The 21,146-nt window shown below is 44.5% G+C and overlaps 1 protein-coding gene and 3 long non-coding RNA genes across 4 annotated transcripts; 2 read left to right on the top strand and 2 right to left on the bottom strand.

Annotated features, from left to right (window-relative positions):
* The first annotated feature begins 4,567 nt into the window (after positions 1-4,567).
* Positions 4,568-10,226, top strand: LOC124674475. The gene is made up of 3 exons (XR_006993028.1): positions 4,568-4,671; positions 4,810-9,311; positions 9,386-10,226. It is a non-coding gene; the product is annotated as an uncharacterized LOC124674475 (long non-coding RNA).
* A 1,191-nt stretch (positions 10,227-11,417) lies between these two features.
* LOC124674477 lies at positions 11,418-13,928 on the top strand. The gene is made up of 5 exons (XR_006993030.1): positions 11,418-12,114; positions 12,390-12,455; positions 13,044-13,110; positions 13,194-13,490; positions 13,571-13,928. It is a non-coding gene; the product is annotated as an uncharacterized LOC124674477 (long non-coding RNA).
* A 5,430-nt stretch (positions 13,929-19,358) lies between these two features.
* On the bottom strand, positions 19,359-20,146 carry LOC124674478. The gene is made up of 3 exons (XR_006993031.1): positions 20,043-20,146; positions 19,916-19,975; positions 19,359-19,848 (listed from the first exon to the last, which is right to left on the bottom strand). It is a non-coding gene; the product is annotated as an uncharacterized LOC124674478 (long non-coding RNA).
* A 32-nt stretch (positions 20,147-20,178) lies between these two features.
* Positions 20,179-21,146, bottom strand: LOC124672671. The gene is made up of 2 exons (XM_047208863.1): positions 20,869-21,146; positions 20,179-20,785 (listed from the first exon to the last, which is right to left on the bottom strand). Exons 1-2 carry the CDS (start codon positions 21,144-21,146, stop codon positions 20,179-20,181), a joined length of 885 nt encoding a protein of 294 aa, XP_047064819.1.

The raw sequence follows: 21,146 nt of genomic DNA, 5'->3' as shown, positions 1-21,146 counted from the left end.
ACGATTTTGGGACGTTGTCTATCAGAACTTTTCTTGTAGTGAGGACTCGTCCTCGAGAGGGCCTAGAGCTCGGGGGAGGGTAGGTTTGGGGTTGTGTCGGCCCACGCTCCAATAACACGTTGGCAATGCTTCTCATGGCACATCCTAGAAGCTCGCCCGACAGGGTAGAGCTAGCATGTAATCAATGGTGTCAACTAACACCAATGATATTTTGTTAACCCTCCTACAAAATCAGAAAATATTCCTAACTATGTGTAATGACACCTAGTTAATATAGATGGCTGACACCAATGACAAAAAATTTCTAGCTGTTGCCTGGTGTTCATGCCGCACGTGTTCTGCCGCACCTCTTCTGCATGAACCGTCGACCAGTGGCAACCACTCATCGCGTGGCTCGCGCCAAACAAAGCGATCTGTTTTGTTCTCGTTCTTTTTTTGAGAAGTAGACCGCGTTCATTAACTTACGACAACAAAGCAAATACAACACACGCGGATACACCCAGAAGAAACGAGAAAGGACACGCGTCCAGGAACACATGCGAAAAGACCCCCACCAACAAGAAAATACAAAAAAATCCCCTTGGAGTCCCCGCAAGCACCATCTTCTCCGCCCATCGCTGGATCCGAATCAGCACCATCGCCGTCTGGCTTTACGAGCCGAAGGAGAAGCTCCCCGCACGCGGAGGAGCCATTGACGTTGGGGCGCGTCGACCGGGGATCAACCCCATGCTGCAAATCGGACCCCAGCTCCACCGCTTCGCACCGACCAAGTCGGGGGAAACCGGCAGACCTGCCGCCGTCAGACCTCCATCCTGCTCCTGAGCCGCCATCCTCTCCCGGCTGCCGAGGCCGCCACCAAGGGCAACGTCCAGCAGCCAGAAACTTCGCTCCTGTACACCTTCTTCGAGCTTCCCGGCGGCGTTGGAGGAGACACCGACGTAGCGCGGTTGAAGCTGAAGAACAAAATCCCCCGACGAGTTCTCCGCCGACGTCTCGAAGAACTCGCCTTGGAATCCTACATCCGCCGTCCTGGACGAGCGGCAGAGACACAAGTCCGTGGCTCCTCGGCGCCGCCGTGAAGCGCCGTCGAGGCGGTGGCCCGGAATACTTTATTTGCGGTGGCGGCGTCGACACCGACCGAGCGCCGGCACCCAAACAAACTACCCTACATCTATCTACACGCCGGGCCAAGGGAGCTGGAGTTCCCCCACCCTCCCCCCGCCGCCGGAGCGACGAGAGAAGAGAGAGGGAACCAGCGCCCTCGCCGGCGGCGGTGGACGGAGGGAAACGGGGCTCCTCCCTTTTCACCTCTCTCTACTGTAGCTAGAGATAAGGGAGAGGAGGACTGAGAATGGCCGGCCTAGCGTCTTTTTGAGATCAACGAGCGAAAACGAAGCATTTTAGCTTAAGCGGTGGTATTGTTGTAATTTCAACTAAAAAGATATATGTGTGTTGTAACTGGAAAAAATATGTGTCCCAAAGATGCACAAAGTAAGATCATGTTAGCCACATGTCAAAAAAATCATGTTGGCCTGCATGAGGCGTCGGGTCGTGTAACAATTTATGCAAAATCGGTCATCCCAGAAGTAGACCCTCACAAGCCCTTTTATTTATATTTTTCTGAAAATAAATTAAAAAGGAATTTAGGAAGAAAGAGGTAGCCTAACCTGTTCGGTCCATCAGCCAAACCGTAACAAATTAGCAATCCCCAGACCAGCAGCAGAAGCGGCCCAACCCTATCCCTTTATCCTCTTTCTCCACACACGAACGCAACCAGCACCCCCGCACGCGCTTCCCTTCCGCCGCCGATGCTCTATTGGCCGACGCAGTCTACCTCCGCCAGAGCCGCGCTCCGCCGTCCTCCTCGAGGTCCTCATCCAAATTCTCTCTAGCCGGATATTTTTCTTTATAGCCTGGGCGGCAGAGCTTTTCCAATCACCATGCATCTCACATCGTCCTTTTAGAAGAGGAACCAACGTCCTCTTTCAGTTCTCCTTTCAGATTACAACACCGTGCAGCTTTTAGGCAGCGGATTTCAGACCAACCAATGTTGCTACTTTTGATTCACCTTGCTGATATTCCACGCAAATTCAAACGTATATAAACTGGTGGAAATCATTGTGAGGGAGCGATGTGGAACTATTTAACATAGAATATCTAGCGATTTTTTGGATGAATTGGATCGATGCTTGCCTGCAAGCGCTTCTGCGAACGATCGGGCCGGCCGTCCGTGACTTTCTTTGTCGGCTCAGTTCGGTGATGAGAAGGGCCCAGTTCGGTGACGAGAAATAGGTGCACAGCACGTTTCTTCTTTTGAAGCGTTTTCACTTCCCGGTGGCATTTCTGTAAAATGTAAATTGGTGGGAGGGCAAAACGGTCTAAATAAAAATTGGACGAAAATTTTGGCAGAAACCTTAGCTCCTTTATTATTAGGTATAGATGTCACCCGAACGACGTTGTAGTGCCTCGGTGATGCGTTTTAACATTCAATCTCCCTTTTGATATAATTTAATTACTTGTGTAATTGGTGTTTCCAGGATGCGATATCACCGAAGAGCTTAAGCTTCCAGTGTTTTGGAGAGCTCTCCTTGCTCCACCGATGCTGCCTGCTTTGGTCCCGTGCAATGTAAGAGCATCTTCAGCCGCATCCCCCAAACCGCGCCGGATTGAACGTTTGGGAGACGTGTTTTGTTCGTGCCGCGTTTGGGGGACGTCGCTCCCCAGCCGTGTCCCCCACCTCCCCAAACATTTAAAATACTTTTTTGGCATTTTTATTTCAATTTCTACAAACTAATACATAATTGGGAACGTGGTTTACACGAAGACACAGTTTGGAACATGGTTTTCCACAAACTAATACATAGTTTGAACCATGGTGGACACAAATATAAAATTTTGCAAAAAAACTAAACCTAACTAGGTCGTGCATCGAAGGTTTCCTGTGTTCGCTGCTAAGAAAGAACACTCGAGGGCATACCCAGTCACCCAAACTGGAAAATCCAGCGGGATGATGGTGCCCTTGTTGGTTCTACCGATGAGGCGAACATCCAGAAACTTCCGTGCACGTATTCGCTGCGAAGAAACAACACTCTTCATCATCAGTCGTCCTCCTCGTCGGTGCTGTCGCCGTGGTAGTCCCGGCGGCAGCGCGTCTCGTCGAAGACCTTGACGCTCATGTCCCTGTCGCCGAAGTAGGAGAACAGGAGGATGAAGCCGGCTTCGAGGCCGTGGTGTCGCGCGAACTTCTCCCGGCCCGATGTTGAGGTACATCTTATCGCGCGCGTCGTAGATCACGTCGACGATCCACCGGTAGTAGCCGCACGCAGCCTCCCGCAGATGCATCGTGCGCGGGCGGTCGTCGCCGGTGACGTAGTCAGCGAAGGAGTCCGGCAGTCTCTGGATGCCGCGCGGGTCGCTCTTGAGGACGAGGACGAACTCGAACAGCACGTCCGGCTCCACGTCCATCTCTGACGATGAAGCCGACGGCGTGGGAGGCGACGGCGACCGTTCAGCTCTGCCACGACCACGACCACGACCACGGCCGCGAGGTCGGCCTCCACCTGTACCAGACATAGCGTCGAGTCTTGTTGAGATGGTGGTGGCTAGGGTTTGGGAGAGAGGCGCTAGGGTTTGTGTGTGAGAGGGACGATGAGAGGCGGCCCTTTTATAGGCCGGAGGGAGGCGGAGGAGCGGTGGCGCTCATTAACGCCGGCACGCAGAGCTAGGCGCGCCGGGACGCGTCGCTGCGCCTCTGCGGGAACTGCACGGTCGCTGCGGGAACTGCACCGTCGCTGCAAAGCCAATAACTTCTGTCGCGAGGTAGGCGACGGTTAGGTTAAAATTTATTGTGCCGCTGACGGGTCAGCCCCGTCACTCCCCGCCTCGCTTTTCGGTGTGTCCGGCGTCCCCGGAGCATCCCCTGTGGGATGGGGACAGGCTCGGGGCGCCGGACACTGTATCGGGACGCGTCGGACAAAATTCAGGTTTGGGGGACGCGACTGAAACAATTTTTTGGTCCGACGCACCCTAAATTGCTTTGGAGAACGCTTTGAGCTCGGCTGAAAATGCTCTAAAGTCCCTTTTAGATAGTCGGTTTCTATGCGTGCGTGACTTTGCAGCTACATTGCCGCAAACTTCGGACACTACTGCTAAAGCCCCAAATCGTTTTGCCCCCGTTTCTCCTCGCCCGCCGCATCTCCTCCCTGTTCCTAGCCTCGCCTCTGGGCTCTGTGCCACGAGTTGTTCCTCAGAAGTCACAAGCCTCGCCGCGCGCCGTCTCATTGAGGCTTCGACTGGGAGCAGCAGTTTGTGAGTTGCGGCGGTAGGGACACACCCACGCACGACGCACTCTCGCAAGCCGCCCACCTCCCTTCCCGCTTCCTATCTCTTTCGGTCTTCCCGAGTCGCCATTGCCGCCTCTGATTCTGGTGGGCCCTCCTACCATTCCGATCTGGAGCTTGTCGCGTGCTAGGACTCTGTCTACGCCCGCGTCACGCCGACTCGTGGGTGAATACCGCCCCAACCTCGAGCTTGCCGCGCGCGAGGGATCTGACTACGCCCGCGCTGCCGCCGCTGAAGAGCGCGCTGGGGACGGCGCCGCCGACGTGTGGTGTTCGACATCGACGAGACGATGCTCTCCAACCTCCCCTACTACGCCCAACATAGATAAAGGTGAGCCAGACCCTCAATCCTCACCCCTACACATCAAAATATTCATTGATTCACGAACTGAGATTGTTCACGAGCATTTGTTGTTCGGTTAAAAAATGGTACTAGGCTTCAATTGTTCGACCGCCGCGATTTGTGTAGATTGGAGAGGCGGAGGCGGATGAAATTCCAGCATGCCCATTGTACCAGGAGGTGAGCCATATCCACTTCAAGACCTTCCTGCTCAGCAGCCGCAACGAGGGTAATGAGGGTTTCACAGCGGAAAATAAAAAAGGGTTCAGTGCCATCTCTCATTTCTTTCACACAGCTTGGTGGGGAAATTCGGGCAGTGGAGATTATTATCTTCATAACCTGACTAAGTCCATGACCATTAGTAGGAAAACTAGAGTTTTGCCCTTCAATTATTTAGACTTTGACATTTCGTGGACATGTAATTCGCTATAACAATAGATGACTTTCTGTACCCGCGATTTAGGCATGGTCAATCCGATTGTCTTTCATGGAATAATATACTAGCCTTTCTGCACTGAATCATTGTGTTGGTGTGTGTTCCTATCTGCCAACCTCTTACCTCTGTTTTTGCTGCATAAACAACCAAATTAGTGCTACGACTTTGAATCTTGATCTGACTGTAGGCCAAAGTACAGGTTTGCAGGTGCAACAACACTTCAGCCATGGTCCAGTTCGATCCAGTGCAGATGACATATACATGCAGGTTGCAAGCAGTGCCTGTGTAGTCTGTTCTGGAGGGGAAAGATTTTGTTTGGCCAAATAGAAATATATCTGATTCTTGGAATTTAAATACTGTTGGTCTGAGCTAGACAAAATAATTGAGGTACATCGATATCAGGGAAAAGTCCCTTTTATAAAGAGAATACTTTAGCAATGGGACTAGATAAATGGGAATGGACTAATGATTTGCATATAGCAGAACATTATTTGGCATAATGAACACATCATGGTTTATAAACTATTATGATAAAAGAAATTATATTACTTTAAGGTAGTGGGTTTATGGCAATTATGACGGCACAATTGATCCTACCTTCATGGATGCTGAACATGCTATAGTTACAAAATTAGGGAGTAACTTTGTCTTTTGATCAACGGTTGATATAATACGGTTATGTGATAAATGTCCTGGTAGTGTAAACTGTACATAACAGAGTTCCTGACATAAATCATGACACAAGACTTACGTGCATTCTTGTTATTCTGTTAATTGGAACTAACTATGATGTATATGAAGGAGCTCTGCCGCCACGTCTTCTTGGCATCCAAGGAGTTCTGCCGCCACCTGTTCTCAGCTTCCAAGGATCCCTGCCGCGGCCCGAGCTCCTATGGCACCCCGCCGACTGCCACGCTCGTGATGAGGTCTAAGTTTGCTATCCTCTGAATCGAGCTGCCAAACAACTCCTTCTGCTGGGCCTCCGCAATCCCGTGCGACTAGCACAAGCTTCGCCCATCGCGCTCGCTGTAGGTCTCCGCTCTGCCTTTCCCCCTGCTCATCAATGGATGCTTTTATTCATATAAAGTTTGGCCGCCCGTTTCCAGATCAAATTTCTCTGCTCTGTCGTTCCTTTTTCCCATGTGATTAGTGTCTAAGGTTAGGTCTGCATTTACCTCACGAGTTACAAAATGCCACTGGTTCCTCTTTGTCATTTATGAACAAAGTTTAACTGCAGCCGAACAAGTCCAAAGCTCGTGATTTTCAGGACTACATTTGGTGAGCAGTTCTGAACACAATGCGTCGAGTATGTCGCAAATTCAGGAATAAAAAATAAAAATTCAGGTAATGATGCTCTGGATTTATGATAAATTTTTATGTGATGTTGGTACTTGGTAGTACATAAACTTCATGTTTTTAGGAATTTCCATAATATTTTCATGTGTGTATGCAAAATGATACGTAGTCATTCAAATTTATGCACGATGTATTTTCATGTTTTCATACATGTACACGATTCTATAATGTTTGTACATCCAAACATGATTTTTAATTTGTTGCTACCCATTGATTTTGATTTCCAATTACATACATGAAATAGTAAAAAAAAAAACAATTACATAAACATCCAAACATGATGCTTGTCATTGGAGGCCATTTTCAGTTCACCTCAGTTTTGTTATTCACACCCCAATTCAATACCAACATCCTAGCTGAGTCTTCATCTTCTCAATGAAATGTGTGAGACGGGACCATCCATAGCCCTCGCCGGATTCCACCGCTCTTTCACATGTCTCACTATGCCGTCACCTTACCCCTCATCTTGAAGCAATGCTGTCTACAAGAGTGATGTGTATATACTTTTTCTGGAATACAGTGGTGTGCATATCTAAGCTTTATTGTGCTCTGAATCTTGATTCAAATTGTGCTAAATAGAGACTACAACCTGATACTAATTTTCATGACTCTGATATTTTCTACGTGTGGCTTCAAATCTGTCAATTAATTTCACATGTTAAGATACACTCCAGGTTACCACTACCACAGCTGATGGTTGGTTTATTTTTCCGTTCACGTCGGCAATATGTGAGATATGGGTTGCCTTGTCTTGGATTGTTGATGGTTTCCACAGTGTTTCTTATGTGAGGGACACTCCCATACATGTACTAAATTATTGGCATATAGAATTCCTGGTAAGTATTTTTGCAATATGCACTAATACTCAGAAAATGAAATGCATGCTTCCTTTACTTAGAATTAGATGAATCAATTGTAACCAAATAGGGTTGTTTGATGCTCAAAACCTGATTGTTTTTTCTCTACATATAGTACTATTTAGCAAGCAACTTACTCAGTTATATATATCTGACATTACTGCAGATTCTCTTTTATTGCATAGATTCATATACTGTAGTTCCAGATTTTCCATCGCTTTCATATATTTGAGCATACTGAACTTTTCATTGTTCACCCTCATGGTGTAGTTCTGATAATGTCATGAGAATACAGCTATATGGGCAGCTTATTTCCACGTTTTGTTCTTGCACTATTCTAAATTTTCTGCAGGTTGAATATGCAACCGGACATTCTTGTTCTTCTGTACTCATGTTTCTCTAGATGATTTTTAAGGTTGTGATTATGTGTATTGTTTTTTCTAGCAGATATATGTGATGTTAGAAGTTGCAATATTAACACCCTAAAGTAAATATTTTGCTAACAGAGTAAAGTAAATATTTTGCTGAGAGATTTTCATTATATGATGCCAACTGAGAGTGCAATTGGATGTTTGCGTACTGAAAATAACAAGTGTCTAGCAACAGATTCCAGGCAAGAAGTTGGCAAGAGATCGTGAGATTTTCTATATCCTTTTTTTTCGAGGATGAGATTTGCTATGTCTGTTGTCTTGGTATTGGGCTCCAGTATTCCATAGGCATCTTCGTCGTGGTCATTTCCCGATAGAAATTGTTTGCAAAATGAGCAAGTAGCAGCGATGAATCTCAGTTTTGAACGAAGTCCATCTGGTACGTATCATTTATGTGTAGACAATCACAATCAGCTTTCGTAGTTTCAGTTGGTTGATCAAACGGAGAAGCACAGGTCTGTACAACAATAGAGTTCATGGCTGCATTAGTTTTAAGCAAGCGTCAGTTACATTCTTGGTAATATAATTCATCAGGCTAGATATGATTTTAGTTAGGAAACAAAACCTTCTATAGTTGGTGTGAGAGTTAGTCGGATGACCGCGAACTCGTCTGTTGCCATTATAACAGTGTTTAGTCCTATTGAAAAAATATTTGACATTGGTGTATCTGGTTGAGTATGTTCTCCACTCTTTAAGGACAGCAGTAGCCTTCTTTGACGATGTGTCTCGCATAGCCTTTGCAATATCACATCTTTGTTTTGCTCATATGGGGCATTATCCCTATCCCTCTTCTATGATTATTTATATTCTGTAGGACAAAAATGTAAATTACTATGTGCACAGTACAACTGTACAAGTGACATATGAGCAGCAATTGTTCATCATTACCCAAGCTGCTTAAGGCTTGAACTCTCGTTTGTAATCTATACCCCTGCTTAGACCAAATACCATAGTTATCATTATTATCGGAATTTTCCTTGTTAGAAGAGGCACTCTGTTTTGATAGAAATGAGTTGGTCCATCAAACGGAGTTGAACCGGACGACACCACAATAGTAGGTATGCCTACATCACAATTGTTTATTACAATATCAATATCAGTAGTGATATATAAATGATGTTGTTATATCTGGTTAGTAAGCATCACCTTCTGTAGTTGGGTGATAACAGATTGCACGGTGGCATTCTTCACAGTTTCTTAGATGGAGGGTTAGATGCATTTCCATCATGATCGTGATTAGTGCATCATGTCGGGCGGACCAAGCCAATGAACGCACCAGGTGATATGGCAACCGGTGTGTTAAATGGAGTATGGTGTCCATCGGGAATAGCAGATGTACTTTTCCTCCGGGCTAATGGAGAAGCCACATAGCTTCTTGGTCAAGGACGACGAGGGATGGCCCACCTTATCGCTTGCGTGCGCATGTCCACCACTGAAGCCCTCTCGCACCATATCCGGGTCGAGGACGATGCCGGCGTCGCTGAAGCAGAGAAGAAGGACGCCGGTGCCACTCCCAACGCCGAATTCATGCCCCGATTTGGCTCTCGTGGTTAGGTAATTTTTCCCCTTCCCTCTGCCGACTTGGGTTCTTTGTTGGCTCTAATTTGACTCTTGTTCTTTTCGTCCAGATTTGCTATGGTTCGGAGTTGAGTGAATTCGTCGACGAGCTTGCCTGAAACGTAGCTCAGATTTCTGACATGTGATTGCGGAGCTGGAGTATGATCTGTGCCCTGACAGAACTTTCGCTGCCATACTTCAGGATACCTCTCGACCATCCTTCCAAGGCGCAATTACTTCCTGGGCCAGCCTCCGAGGCTGTCCCTCTGCGTGTCGCCGAGATTGTCATCGCACCTGCACCATCCTCCATGGAGCCAAGGCTAGAGTTGCTGCATATGGTATACACTCACGAAAGTGATCATTTTCCTGTTTTAGCATGTAGCGAGCACTACCTGAACTATTCCCTTTAGTCTGCTCCAGGATTACCCGGTCACACTCTCAATGCCTCCTCTCATTTGATGTTAGGTGTGCATTTTATTTACTGGTAGCACATGGAGGATTTTGGTACCCAAGCAAGTGTAGGATTCAAAAAATAACGTGATGCATGTCCAGAAGTCTACTTTGATTTAATTAGGTGTATAAAGGCGGAATCACCGGCATAAGAAATTTATTTATCCTTAAAGCACATCAGAGTTGCAGGGGTAACAAAACAAGTATTGTACTTTTTTTAAATGATTGATCTTTAAGGCTTCCATGTAAAATTGTAAGAAAACCATATGTGATGGATTTAGGTGTTGAAAAAGTCAAGATTGACACCATGGACCTGCTATTTAGCATGGAAAACAAAACCAAATCTGGAGGCACATGCCAAGTTTCTCCAGTTCTCAGATGGAAATACATATGAGAGAAGATCAGTTGTTCTGGAATACCATTTTCACTATTTATTTTGTTTGACAAAAATCTTGGTGGCTTTGCATATATAAGAAGCGAGGCACTGAGAAACATGTGTGCATCCGTGACTTTATCGAACTTGCCAAGATTGGGCTCAGGTTTGTGTTTATTTTCTGCATGTTGAAGTCCTACACTAACGTCCTAACGTGATAAGCAAGCTTTGCAAAATTTTCCCAATGGGTGTGCAAACTGCCAATTTAGTATTTCCTTCTGCAGGTGCATTATTTTATTCCTTATTTTTTCAAATGCATCTTAAAGTGTGTACTATATATTTATTTTTCAAGTACATGTTGTAATTCAAATGATTATTTGCAGGATGCAGAGCCTCACATGTTACCCAGATGGTTCTTAACCTGCTGATTTGTATCACTGACTCATAGTCAGATTTTTTTAAATACATAATATGAAGTTCAATAGTTACTTCATGGATGTTTGGTACACCTAAAAATCAGTTGCTTTGCAGAACGGTAATAAAATGATTAAAGAAATGGACTTTGGGCATCTCTTATATTGGCATCAACCTAAATTCATAGCACCAGTAAATAGATAGATGAACTAATTTGTTTGGAGTGGCTTTACTGAAACTAAGGTCTGAACATATGATAAACATTAATGGAGTTTTGTTACTTCAGTGGAATCCAAATTAGTTACAGTATATAATAATCCTGTTGCAATCGCAGCCATCTCAGGGCTTGTGCCGTTCCTTGGTGGGCCAGTGTTAATCTGATGGGTATGGGCCAGAACCGACCGTCCATTGACTGGGCGTAAGACACATCACCACACGGCCATGCCCAAAGGGAAAAAAACTTCCTTCGCCCACCCCACCGCACCCATTCTCCTCCCGACTCCCTAGGGCCGGCGGTCGCCGTCCAACGCTCCGTTCTGGCGACACCTCTGATCCCACCTTCCCCACCTGCTCGCTCTCCCTTTCCGGCGGCGGCCACCATGGGAACGAGCGTTCCGGGTTGATCTTTTCCTCTACTCTCTCTTCTTCCCGAGAGCCTTTCCACGCTAGGTTTCCCGGCGGCCGTCCTTGCCGCCTTGCCTCTACCTTTTCCACCTCCCTTCCCCTGCCTCCTGAGGGGGATTATCAGGAAGAGGAAGCGGCAGTGAGCAGCGGCATCCAGCAGGTGTCCACCGCCGTCCCGCTCGATGGTGCGCCTCGGCACGGAGGAAGAGGGAAGCCGGCGCCACTCCCCCGCCCAAATCTTCTCCGGGGACGCATCCACCGGGGCAATGCCCGCCATCGGGCAGTGCAGCACGTGGTTGGCGATGAGTGACGGCAGCGAGATGAAAAGTGGCAGGTTGGTGACTGCGCAGGTCAGGCGCTGGATCTTTCGACCTTCGACCGCGGCTGTTTCTCCGCCGGGTGAGGCCATGCCAACCAGTATGTGTATGTGCAGGTGCGGCCATTCATCCGCACACTGCTACTGGTGGTGTTCGCCATAGCGCGTGCCATGGTGACGGGCACCTGCAATCCGTGGCACACAGGGCTGCGGTCCGAGCTCCTGGACATGGCCGTTGGCTGGGAATCAACTTGATTTGAGTGGTGTACCACATGGATGGAGTTGTGCCAGAGTTTACCTTCATAAACATAGTTCGCCCACAAAGTGTCTAGCCATTCAGCCCTACTCAAAATTACCAGCGGTGGCGCTGGGAGGTCGTCTGTGCAGGGCCTTGGCTCCACATTGCTGCCATACAGCCGTAGTGCCATGGGGAGTTCACTCTTCCCATGCAGGGTCTTTTGTACTCCGCGCTCCTCTTATTGACTTCAGTACTTGTAGAGCTCATGCTACATGCCGCCGACAGAAGGCTCCCCTTCTCACGCCATTATTTCTGGTAGTACTAAAGTGCGGCTGGTTCAGTGGTTATCTGCCGCTGCATCTATTCAGCTAATACTAGCAACAAGGTATGTCATGTGTGATTTTGTTATTCTTATCTATTCAATCCATAGATGGACATGTGCATTTCGGTGATATGTTGAAACTTTATCTTGCAAGCAATCAAGCTTCATCTTAATTTATGTTTTTGTTATTCCAATTTGTGCGTGTAAGTTCACTTTAGTACAAATTTACTGAGTTCAAAAAGACTGCTTGTGAAGGAATTACAAACATATTATATGGTGTATATCCAAACAATGTGTTACTGCTACCTAAAGAGTGTTTTCCCGTGGTTGGATATCAGGGTCACCAGACCAACAAGCTGCTTGTATGGGATGTCCTCTTGCAGTTGCAGATAAAGAAATTATTGGTAAGGAATTATACCATCAAGAATACTGGTACATGTTTGCAAATTTTGCATTATTCAAGTCCCATGGGTAAAAGAAGTTATTTGATATATACTTTTATGTTATTTAGGCGCATGGGTAAGTGTTACGCAATTTTCTTTTATTAGAAAACTTAAGTTGAACAAAATTGATTCTGGATGATGTATTTTTGCAAATAGCTCTATTTTATTTGTAATTGTTGAAGATGTTCCAATTTTGAGTCTTACTGCTTGAATCTAGAAAGTAACTTGCTTCGCTCACTATAATTGCAAGATACTAATGTTTTTAGATTATCAAGTTTGCAAAACACAAGCATTGATTATCAAGAGAATCCAGTTTGCTGAATCATCTTTTCTCTTTATGAGGAAACGTGTTTCTTTGTTTGTCTTCTTAACATTGTTTGGTTTCACATATGCGGGGGCATCCCATGATGGCCTTTATGCGGTCATCATTTTATCATATTATCCATTAGTACATAGAATTCCATGGTATTGGTTTTGGCAGTTAAAATCCTTCAAATGGTTAGAAAAATTATTGCAAGACCTGACATGGTTTTTGTGTTATTATTTTAGCTAGGTTAGATGTTTTGGTCATCATGTTGCGCAATGATGCTAAGAAAAATGTGGTGGGAAGCCCAAGGTTGGTCTAATTCTTGGTTCGGCTTATTTTTTACCTCTTCTCTACTAAGTTCTAACCTTTTTGTGGTTTATTACAAGTTACAGATTCTGATAGTAGCAGTTGGAGGTGGATCTGATGTTGAAATGGTTTTCTTGGTGATATTTCATTGGACCTGCTCGGTAAACCTGTTGATGTTCTGGTTGCTGAAAATTTCACCCTGCTGCGCCTGTGGAAATATTTGGATAAGTGGGCAGATATTGGGGAGAACATTTGTTTTTAGGTCCTTAAGTTTTATCCTGGTGCCTTTGTTGGACTCAACGAAGCATTGCTTTCTACGGGCAATGCAGTTGGTACGCCGGTTCGGTCGGTTGACAACTCTTCTCAACAGGGTTGGGAGAGTGGTGAGGCATCTCTTTTGCTACCATTTGAAGGATTTTGCTTTATTTCATGCCGTTGTGTGATCTTTTGCTACCATTTGAAGGTTCTGGTGGCAAGGATGATCAGATGGCACTTTCTGCCGTGTCTCTTGAAACAGGACTGCATACCCCACCTCCTCCATTGTTCTGGTTTGTGTCGATATGTTAAATTTCCCTTCCTCCAGGACACACAAGCTCTGATAAAAATTCTCCTGCCAACGATAAGGTTGACGATACAGACATTGATGGACTTCTGCTCTTCAGTACATCTTTCGAGAAAAAGCAAGTTGTTTGTGTTTTGTGTCGAGGTTTGTTCTTTTTGATAAACCATCCTTGCTTATATGTTTTGTTATAGTGGGGGTATGCGGTAAAGAAGCAGTTTACTGAATCGTCAATGGTGGCGCCCAAAAGGTTATTGTGTTATTTTCTCACGTGCTTTCTGTCAGCTGGACTTCTTGCTGGAATAATAGATTGTAGTCAGCCTGCCTGCTAGGCGATGAATCAGTTGTTTACTTTGTTAGGGGTGACCCTCCCTGTTTGGATGCAGGTTGCGATGAGAAAGTCGCGAGGTCTTCCTAAAATTGCGCCTACTCTTAGCCCACGTACAGCAAACACCATTCCATTTTTCTTCCTTCTTCAAACCTATGCTATATGAACCCTCGATACATGTGAAACAAATGAAACAATAAAAGAAAATGAAATAAAAGACGAGCAAGAAAAAACCCTAAAGAGAGAAAGCTCACTATAGCTAGCAGCTCGGTACAATGTTGCTTTGACACGAAAGGCACTAGGAGAGAAACTTAGTTGATAAATAACATGCACTACCTTTTGATACGAAAGGCACTAGGAGAGAAACTTAGTTTTAAATAATATGTAGTACTACTTCTCTCCACACGATTCTAGCTAATAAATAACAAAACGTACTTAACCCTACAAGATTCTGGTACATAATCAAAAGAAGCGACTTGAATTTTGTTGCGTAAGTGTCCGTATTTTCTGATATGGTATGATAAATCATACAAACGGTTACTACCTCTGTTTCAAGGAATAAGGCGTCCTCGTTTTACGTGTTTTTTGTTTGACCAAGAATTACTTCAAATAGATAAACATTGTTTGTATGAAATTAGTATCATTGAAAAGTTCTTTTAAATACGAATCTAACGATACTAATTACATATGATACAATTAAGATTTTATTGCTCAATTTTTATGATCAAAGTTCGTCTTGGAATACATGTGCGCCTTATTCCTTGAAACGGAGGTAGTAGTATTTTTCCTTTTAATATCTTCCCATAGCAATCAGTTGCAATGCAGGGAACCATTAATAGTATTTAGCTTTATGTTACTTGGCAAGGATGATGTGCTCTATTCTTTCTAACAAACTTTGTTTGTGAAGCTGTTATTTTATTAACTGGGCTTCTTTGTGTATGCCTTGTCTCTAAGTTCTCTGCTAGGGCAAGAATTTGCTGATTCATTTGATTATAAGGCTTTCATTAGTGCTTATCTTGGTGCTTTTGTTTTCGAATATTCGACTATTATTACTTTTCCTTGATTATGATTCTTACATATTACAATTGTAGTTTCATGATGGTCTATGCAAGTTTAGTTTAAGAAAGTGATAAGTTTTATGCTTGAACAGTAACACTACAATTATGGTTTATTATTTACCTACTCAATTTCTACAGGCATTCGTGTAAGTTCCTTGTGGATTATTTAGCATGTACTTAAATCATAAAAATAAAAATGTTTTCCTTTTTGACATAGAGAAAATACATTAGTTTCTTCTGAACACGATTATTTTAACTTTGGGATCATTTACATGCTTTTATGCGGCAATGCAAGACATGGTAAATTATCATATGAGAGAGATGGATCCTGGTTAGAAATAGGAGCGCCTTTGTAGCTGGACTATTTGTAATCTATAAGGGTTCCGCCACTGTAATGCTAAATATTATACTGGGAATAGATCATTTTCATGATATATACCGTTTTCACTATCTTCCTATTCATTTCATGTAATATATGACAAGAAGCATTTTGAAAAGTAGAAGACGAGGATCCTTCTATTGGATTTAGCTCCGTCACATCATCTTATCATTTATAATTTCTTGCATTCATCATCTATGTGCGAGTTTATAGCTTATAAAGTTGATTCTTCTATCTTAGTCCGCCTTGCAGTATTTATTTTTTGCATTGTCACTAGAAATATTTTTCTATTAATAATGTCTATTTGATGCACACGGTAATAAGTGTATTATTTAATCATGCTCATTTTCTGCACACTATCATTAGTATGCTTGTTTCAATGCCCTTTAACTTTGGTGAATGTTAGATATTTCTTAGAATATGCATGTATCATTACTAGGGTCTTGCGTAGTATTAGTAGGGTGAAGGAAACATATTGTTCTTTTGCGACTTCAAATTGGACAAGACATTATCCCACCAGACGTTTGGAATTAATTGTTGATCAACAATGGCACTGCTGTCAAGGGAGTAGTTGTTGTAGACAGTCAACTGTAAAGGTTGCAAAACTAATAATTTGGGTTGTGTTAATGAAGTTTAATGTCATTTTGATAGCATCTGTGTACTTATTTGTAGTATTTTAGTATTGTAGAAACACAAAGATGTGGTGGAATTTTAGATGTTTTTAGTCAACACGTCGAGACAATTGTGGAGACAATCACATGGGAGTTGTCTTGATGACTAAGGTGAAGCGTCACAACAATATAACAAGAGTTTTTGCACATCATATGCCATTTCTGCCGTATGAGCAAAATGGTATCACAAAATATTACGAATAAGGTGGAATCATAAAAAACTATTCCTCAAATTACATGTTTAGAAAATAGTTTTAAAGATTTGAGTAGCCCGTCACCCATGGCAACGCACGGGCATTTTAACTAGTTGTAGAAACGGGAAAAAAATGGCCGTACAGGGTTGTGACTACCATCGGTGATTCCTCCTATCCATGGGGGCATATGTTGTGAACTAGCTCCATCTGGTGTACTAATGTACCAGTAAATGTGTACCATTAGATATGAAATAGACGTTTCAGAATCAAGCGGGTTGTTAGGAGTTCACTTGATTGCACATTTCACAACATTTTAAAAAAGAGTCGATCTCACCTGGATCGCACTGTCGTAGCGATCTAGCAATTCCAAGTTCTCTTTTTTTTTCTAACTTAACTAGATACGTTTGTACCTGCATATGTGACAAAAAAAATTGTCCTTGCTAGTCTAACGTACGGCAAAAAATCAAAACTTAATTTGAAAAAGAAAGGAAAGCTGCAGAATCGGGACTTAATCTGTACAAACGGATGAGGAGAAAAGTCGAACTAGATGATTTTTTTTTACTAGAGATGAACGGTTTGGGGCTAAAATTTCTTTGTGGATGAAAGGAAAACAAAGGAGATATCTTCTGGAAAAAAACAACAAAGAGGAGATGAACTCAGCTGGGGGTTTTGATAAAATGTTCGAACAAAGTGAGATGCAGTCCACCCGCATTAATCTGGACGCTCTGTACATAATTGGATGGCTCATGTGCCTCCTAATACACTAGTACACCTGATGAAGCTAGTTCACAGCATATGCCCCCCTATCCATCCCCCACCGGAGCATCGATGGCCTGACATGTGATGTGTTATCATCCTAAATCTCTAAAAGAAAGACCGATAATGGTGAAGGAATGGGTATGGGTTGTGCATCCGACGCGTGGCTTAGCGTGTTGCAAGAAAATCAACGGCAAGTGCTCTCTGCGCGTGACACTTGCTACAAGAGGAAGAGAAGTGAGAATAGGAATGAGAGAGATTGACACAGAAGGGTGGGATGCCTCACACAGAAGGGTGAGATTGAACCCGGCCATGGCTCCCTTTACACAATGTTCTGTCTGGTTTGAGCGGCCTCTCAGATACCCAGGGGTGGGTTCTCTGGCCGGGGTCATGCCATGGGTGGTACCGGTGATTTCTTCCTTATGCCGCGGGTCCATTGTGTCGTTGGATAAGTGTCAAAGTTGTTTCTTTAGGGGTGGTGGTTGGGCTAGGGCGAAAGGTATGCAAGGCCTCGGCCGGTGCGGGTGACGACGACGCCCTTGGCCGCCGCTCTCCTCCTTGGAGGCGTCGCCATATAGCCCCCTCCTTCAGTTTCTCGAGGCATGAAGAAGACAAATACGCTTGGTCGGTCATGGGTGCGCTCTGCTTTGGCATGGGAGGTATGTTGGTTCGGGTCAGCTTCGGCACCGTGCCCTTGCAACAGAGGACGACACTTGCATCGACGAGCTCAAGTGATCTACCTAGTGTAGCTAGCGTTTTGTAGCTTTGCTTCTATTCTTCTATGTTGCTTCCTGTGCTGCCCTATAAGCTGGTATCCCAACAACTCATTGTGTTTTTATTTTCTGTTATCGTTGTACTCTTGGCCGGTTGATGGCTTTGTTAATTTAAAGTTAGGCTTTCAAGCCTTATGTTTAAAAGTCTATGCAGTGAGGCTAAGTGGTTATGAAGAGCGCATTGCCGTTGGTAGGTGATGGCGGCCGTGCTGGTGCAACAACATCGTGCCACCCCTACTCCTCCTCCACTGTGAAGATGTGGACTTTGACAGAGATATGATCGTCCACGAGCTATGGTACTCTCCTTCCAATACGATGCTCCTTTTCTCTCCGCGTCGGTTCAATCATTTTCTACTCCTCTGCATGCTCTGGTAATGCACTCAAAATGTTTGACAAATTGCTAAGTTTTAATCCGAGATTGGACTCCGGGTTTTCTTCCCCTTCCGATTTTTCTGCAAGGCCAGGACGGAGCCGTTGGGGATATGCACTGACCTCAGGTCCTACCTGCGGAGTCTCGATCTTATGCTTCCCCTACTTCTGGCGTTGTCCCTATTTGGAGCATCTTCAGGCTCAGCTCCGCTGCTGGAGCGCCACGGTGTCTGCTCCTTCGTCATCGCCCCTGCCGCTCTGATGCGGCCTAGCGAAAAGTTCATGAGAATAATGGCTGTTGATAGCAGCTTGTGTTGCGCAATAGTTCTGATGCGTTCAAACCAAGCTGGGTGTGCTGCTGCGGTAGATTCCTGCATACGGAAGATGGGGTTTTTAGCTCCTCCTCATTTTTCCACTCGAACTAGTGCTGATTTGAGTAATGTGCATCGGAATCTGTTGGTGGCCAAGACGACAGGTAGGCGAAGGCCTACGTGCATCACTGCGTTTATCTTGTGGGGGATTCGGCCATCACAAACTCAACTTATTTCTCTCGTGAGGCATTTGGGCCAAGTCGGAGCTGTCTCTCGGTTGAGTGTGTGGTTGATTTCTCGAATTTGGCCAGGTCAGTTGGTGACTGTGCCCAATGTGATTGATCCATCCACTTTGGTGCACTTGTATTGATTTTCGGCTGGTTTAACTCTAATTAATCAGCCGCCCTATTCCTTATTATTAAAAAGGGTAAATTGGTTTTATGCCACTCTCTATTCCACAGATTGCACATATGCCATTACAAAAATTAGACTTGAGGATATGCCACTCTAACAATCCAATACCTTCATCCATGCCACTTTGTACACCTCAAAGGATAACTCTTGAAGAATTATATGTATTTCAGTGTATACGGTAGTATTTACCATAATAGCCCTGGTTTTAAAAGGATGGTAGCACTTTCAGGTCATTTGGGCACCCAAAAAATTCAAAAAATTCAAATTTTGGAAAAAATTCAAACTTCTCAGAAAAATCTGGAAAAATTTCAGAAAATCAAAACCATTAAAACGAGTCTATTGTTCCATCTTGAGCAATTTCTGGGCTGATTGTACTGTTATATTTGAGCCATTTCTGGGCACATATGATCCAGCAAACTGAGGTGCGAAGTTCTGTCCAGAAACTTCAACAACAAATACAGAAAAATTCAGCAGCATTTCCCCTCAATTTGTCACAAATTAGCAATCAGAACTGAAACAAAATCATAGATAGTCTCACAAGCACAATTTAATAAGTTCAGATAAGACTTTAAACATGTTGTTGGAATGCGGAAGAAGTACCAAAAGCAACAAGCTACATAGTTTCACAAACATGATTGAATCAGCCACCAAGCCAATAGAGGAGGCTTCGTTTTGCACCAGATGGAGGCTGCAGTACTGGAGGCGATGGTGGCGGAGGTAGCACAGGTGCAAATGGAACATTCTTTTTTGTTTTCTTCGTTGTCGATGTAGTCTTCTTCACTGGGGTCTTTTTCTTGGATTTCTCTTGTGCTGGAGCTTTCGTTAGAGGCGTCTTGTTCTTGGTCTTCTCTTGTGTTGTAGCTATCTTCACATTTGTCTTCTTCTTGGTCCATGTGTTGGGCTTTTCTGGTGTTGTTCTAGCCTTTTTCCTACATCAAGATCATATGGTTTAGACTGAGTAGTAAAATAGTATAGTAAGACAAGTGCATAAGTTACCTTATAAGGTTGATGAGGACTTCATTATCTGCAGCATCACCTGCATCATCATCTTTCTTTCTGCAAATATGGACAAGATAAATCAGAACAAATCCAAAGACATTTAGAAACACAACTACGGAGTTACCTTTTGTTTGTCGATATAGATGGATCTAGTACATCTTCATCTTCAGGTATATCATCATCTACTGCCACATATTTAGGATCATGAACCTTGCATGTCTTCTCCATGTGCCCAGGTTCCTTGCATCTCTTGCACTTCACTACTTTCCACATGTTGCTGAGACATCCACATGGACATCATACATGTACTCATCATCTACTCCTACATACTCCTCAACTATGTCAAATGGATCAGTTTCTATAGTTGAGGTAGATGGAACCACTTGAGCAGATTGTTTTAGTGGCGAGGTTGAATAAGATGCTCCATTTTTACTAGGAGTTAGAGGACAGCCTTGGAGACCCAGCAGAAGAACATCATTATCAGGAATTGTTGCCTCAGGGACATAATCATCATTGTCAAGCATAGAGTCTAAAGTTTCAGAACATGAGTTGTGAACGACAACAACAACAAGTGCAAGCCTCCTCTCTGCTCTATACATATCAAACATCAGATGAAAATCATCGGACTGAGTTAGTTTAACATCTTGAGCCATTATCATGTTAAAATACCACACGGTGATACTCTGATCCCTGCCAACTCTCAACTCGGAACTTAACCCATCTATGAGCACATCCATTGTGAAATTATCTGAGTTCACATTCCACCTAATTGTTTTCCCCTTCACATATGATTTCCTACCGGTCGGTTCTTTGAGCACAAATCCTTGAACAACAATATCTAAGCTAAATGTATTCGTTAATTCGAGCCTACAAACAATGGGAAAACAAAATTAAAGAATGTACAACTATGTGCACATTCAAGCACAGGTGTAGAGATGATTTTGACTCACTCGTAAGGGCAGTCCGGGGCCGAATTCATCCTGCACACGGGCGAGAGGCGGCCCTGTGCTGGGCGTGCGGCTGGGCGAGCGGCGGACGAGCAGGGGACGACGAGCGGCGCCGCCCCACACAACAGCAGCGCTGGCCGCGGCTCTGGGGCGCGGGTCGGCGGCGCGGCTCCCGGGCGCAGGTCGGCGGCGCGGCTCGCAGTCGGAGGTCGGCGGCGCCTTCCACTGCCACGCCGGCCAGCCTTGCCGCCCTCCACTCCTCCACTTCCTTTAGGGTTCAT

This window comes from Lolium rigidum, chromosome 7 (assembly GCF_022539505.1).
Source record: "Lolium rigidum isolate FL_2022 chromosome 7, APGP_CSIRO_Lrig_0.1, whole genome shotgun sequence".
Classification (NCBI taxonomy): domain Eukaryota; kingdom Viridiplantae; phylum Streptophyta; class Magnoliopsida; order Poales; family Poaceae; genus Lolium; species Lolium rigidum.
This window is presented reverse-complemented; position numbering and strand designations above follow the sequence as displayed.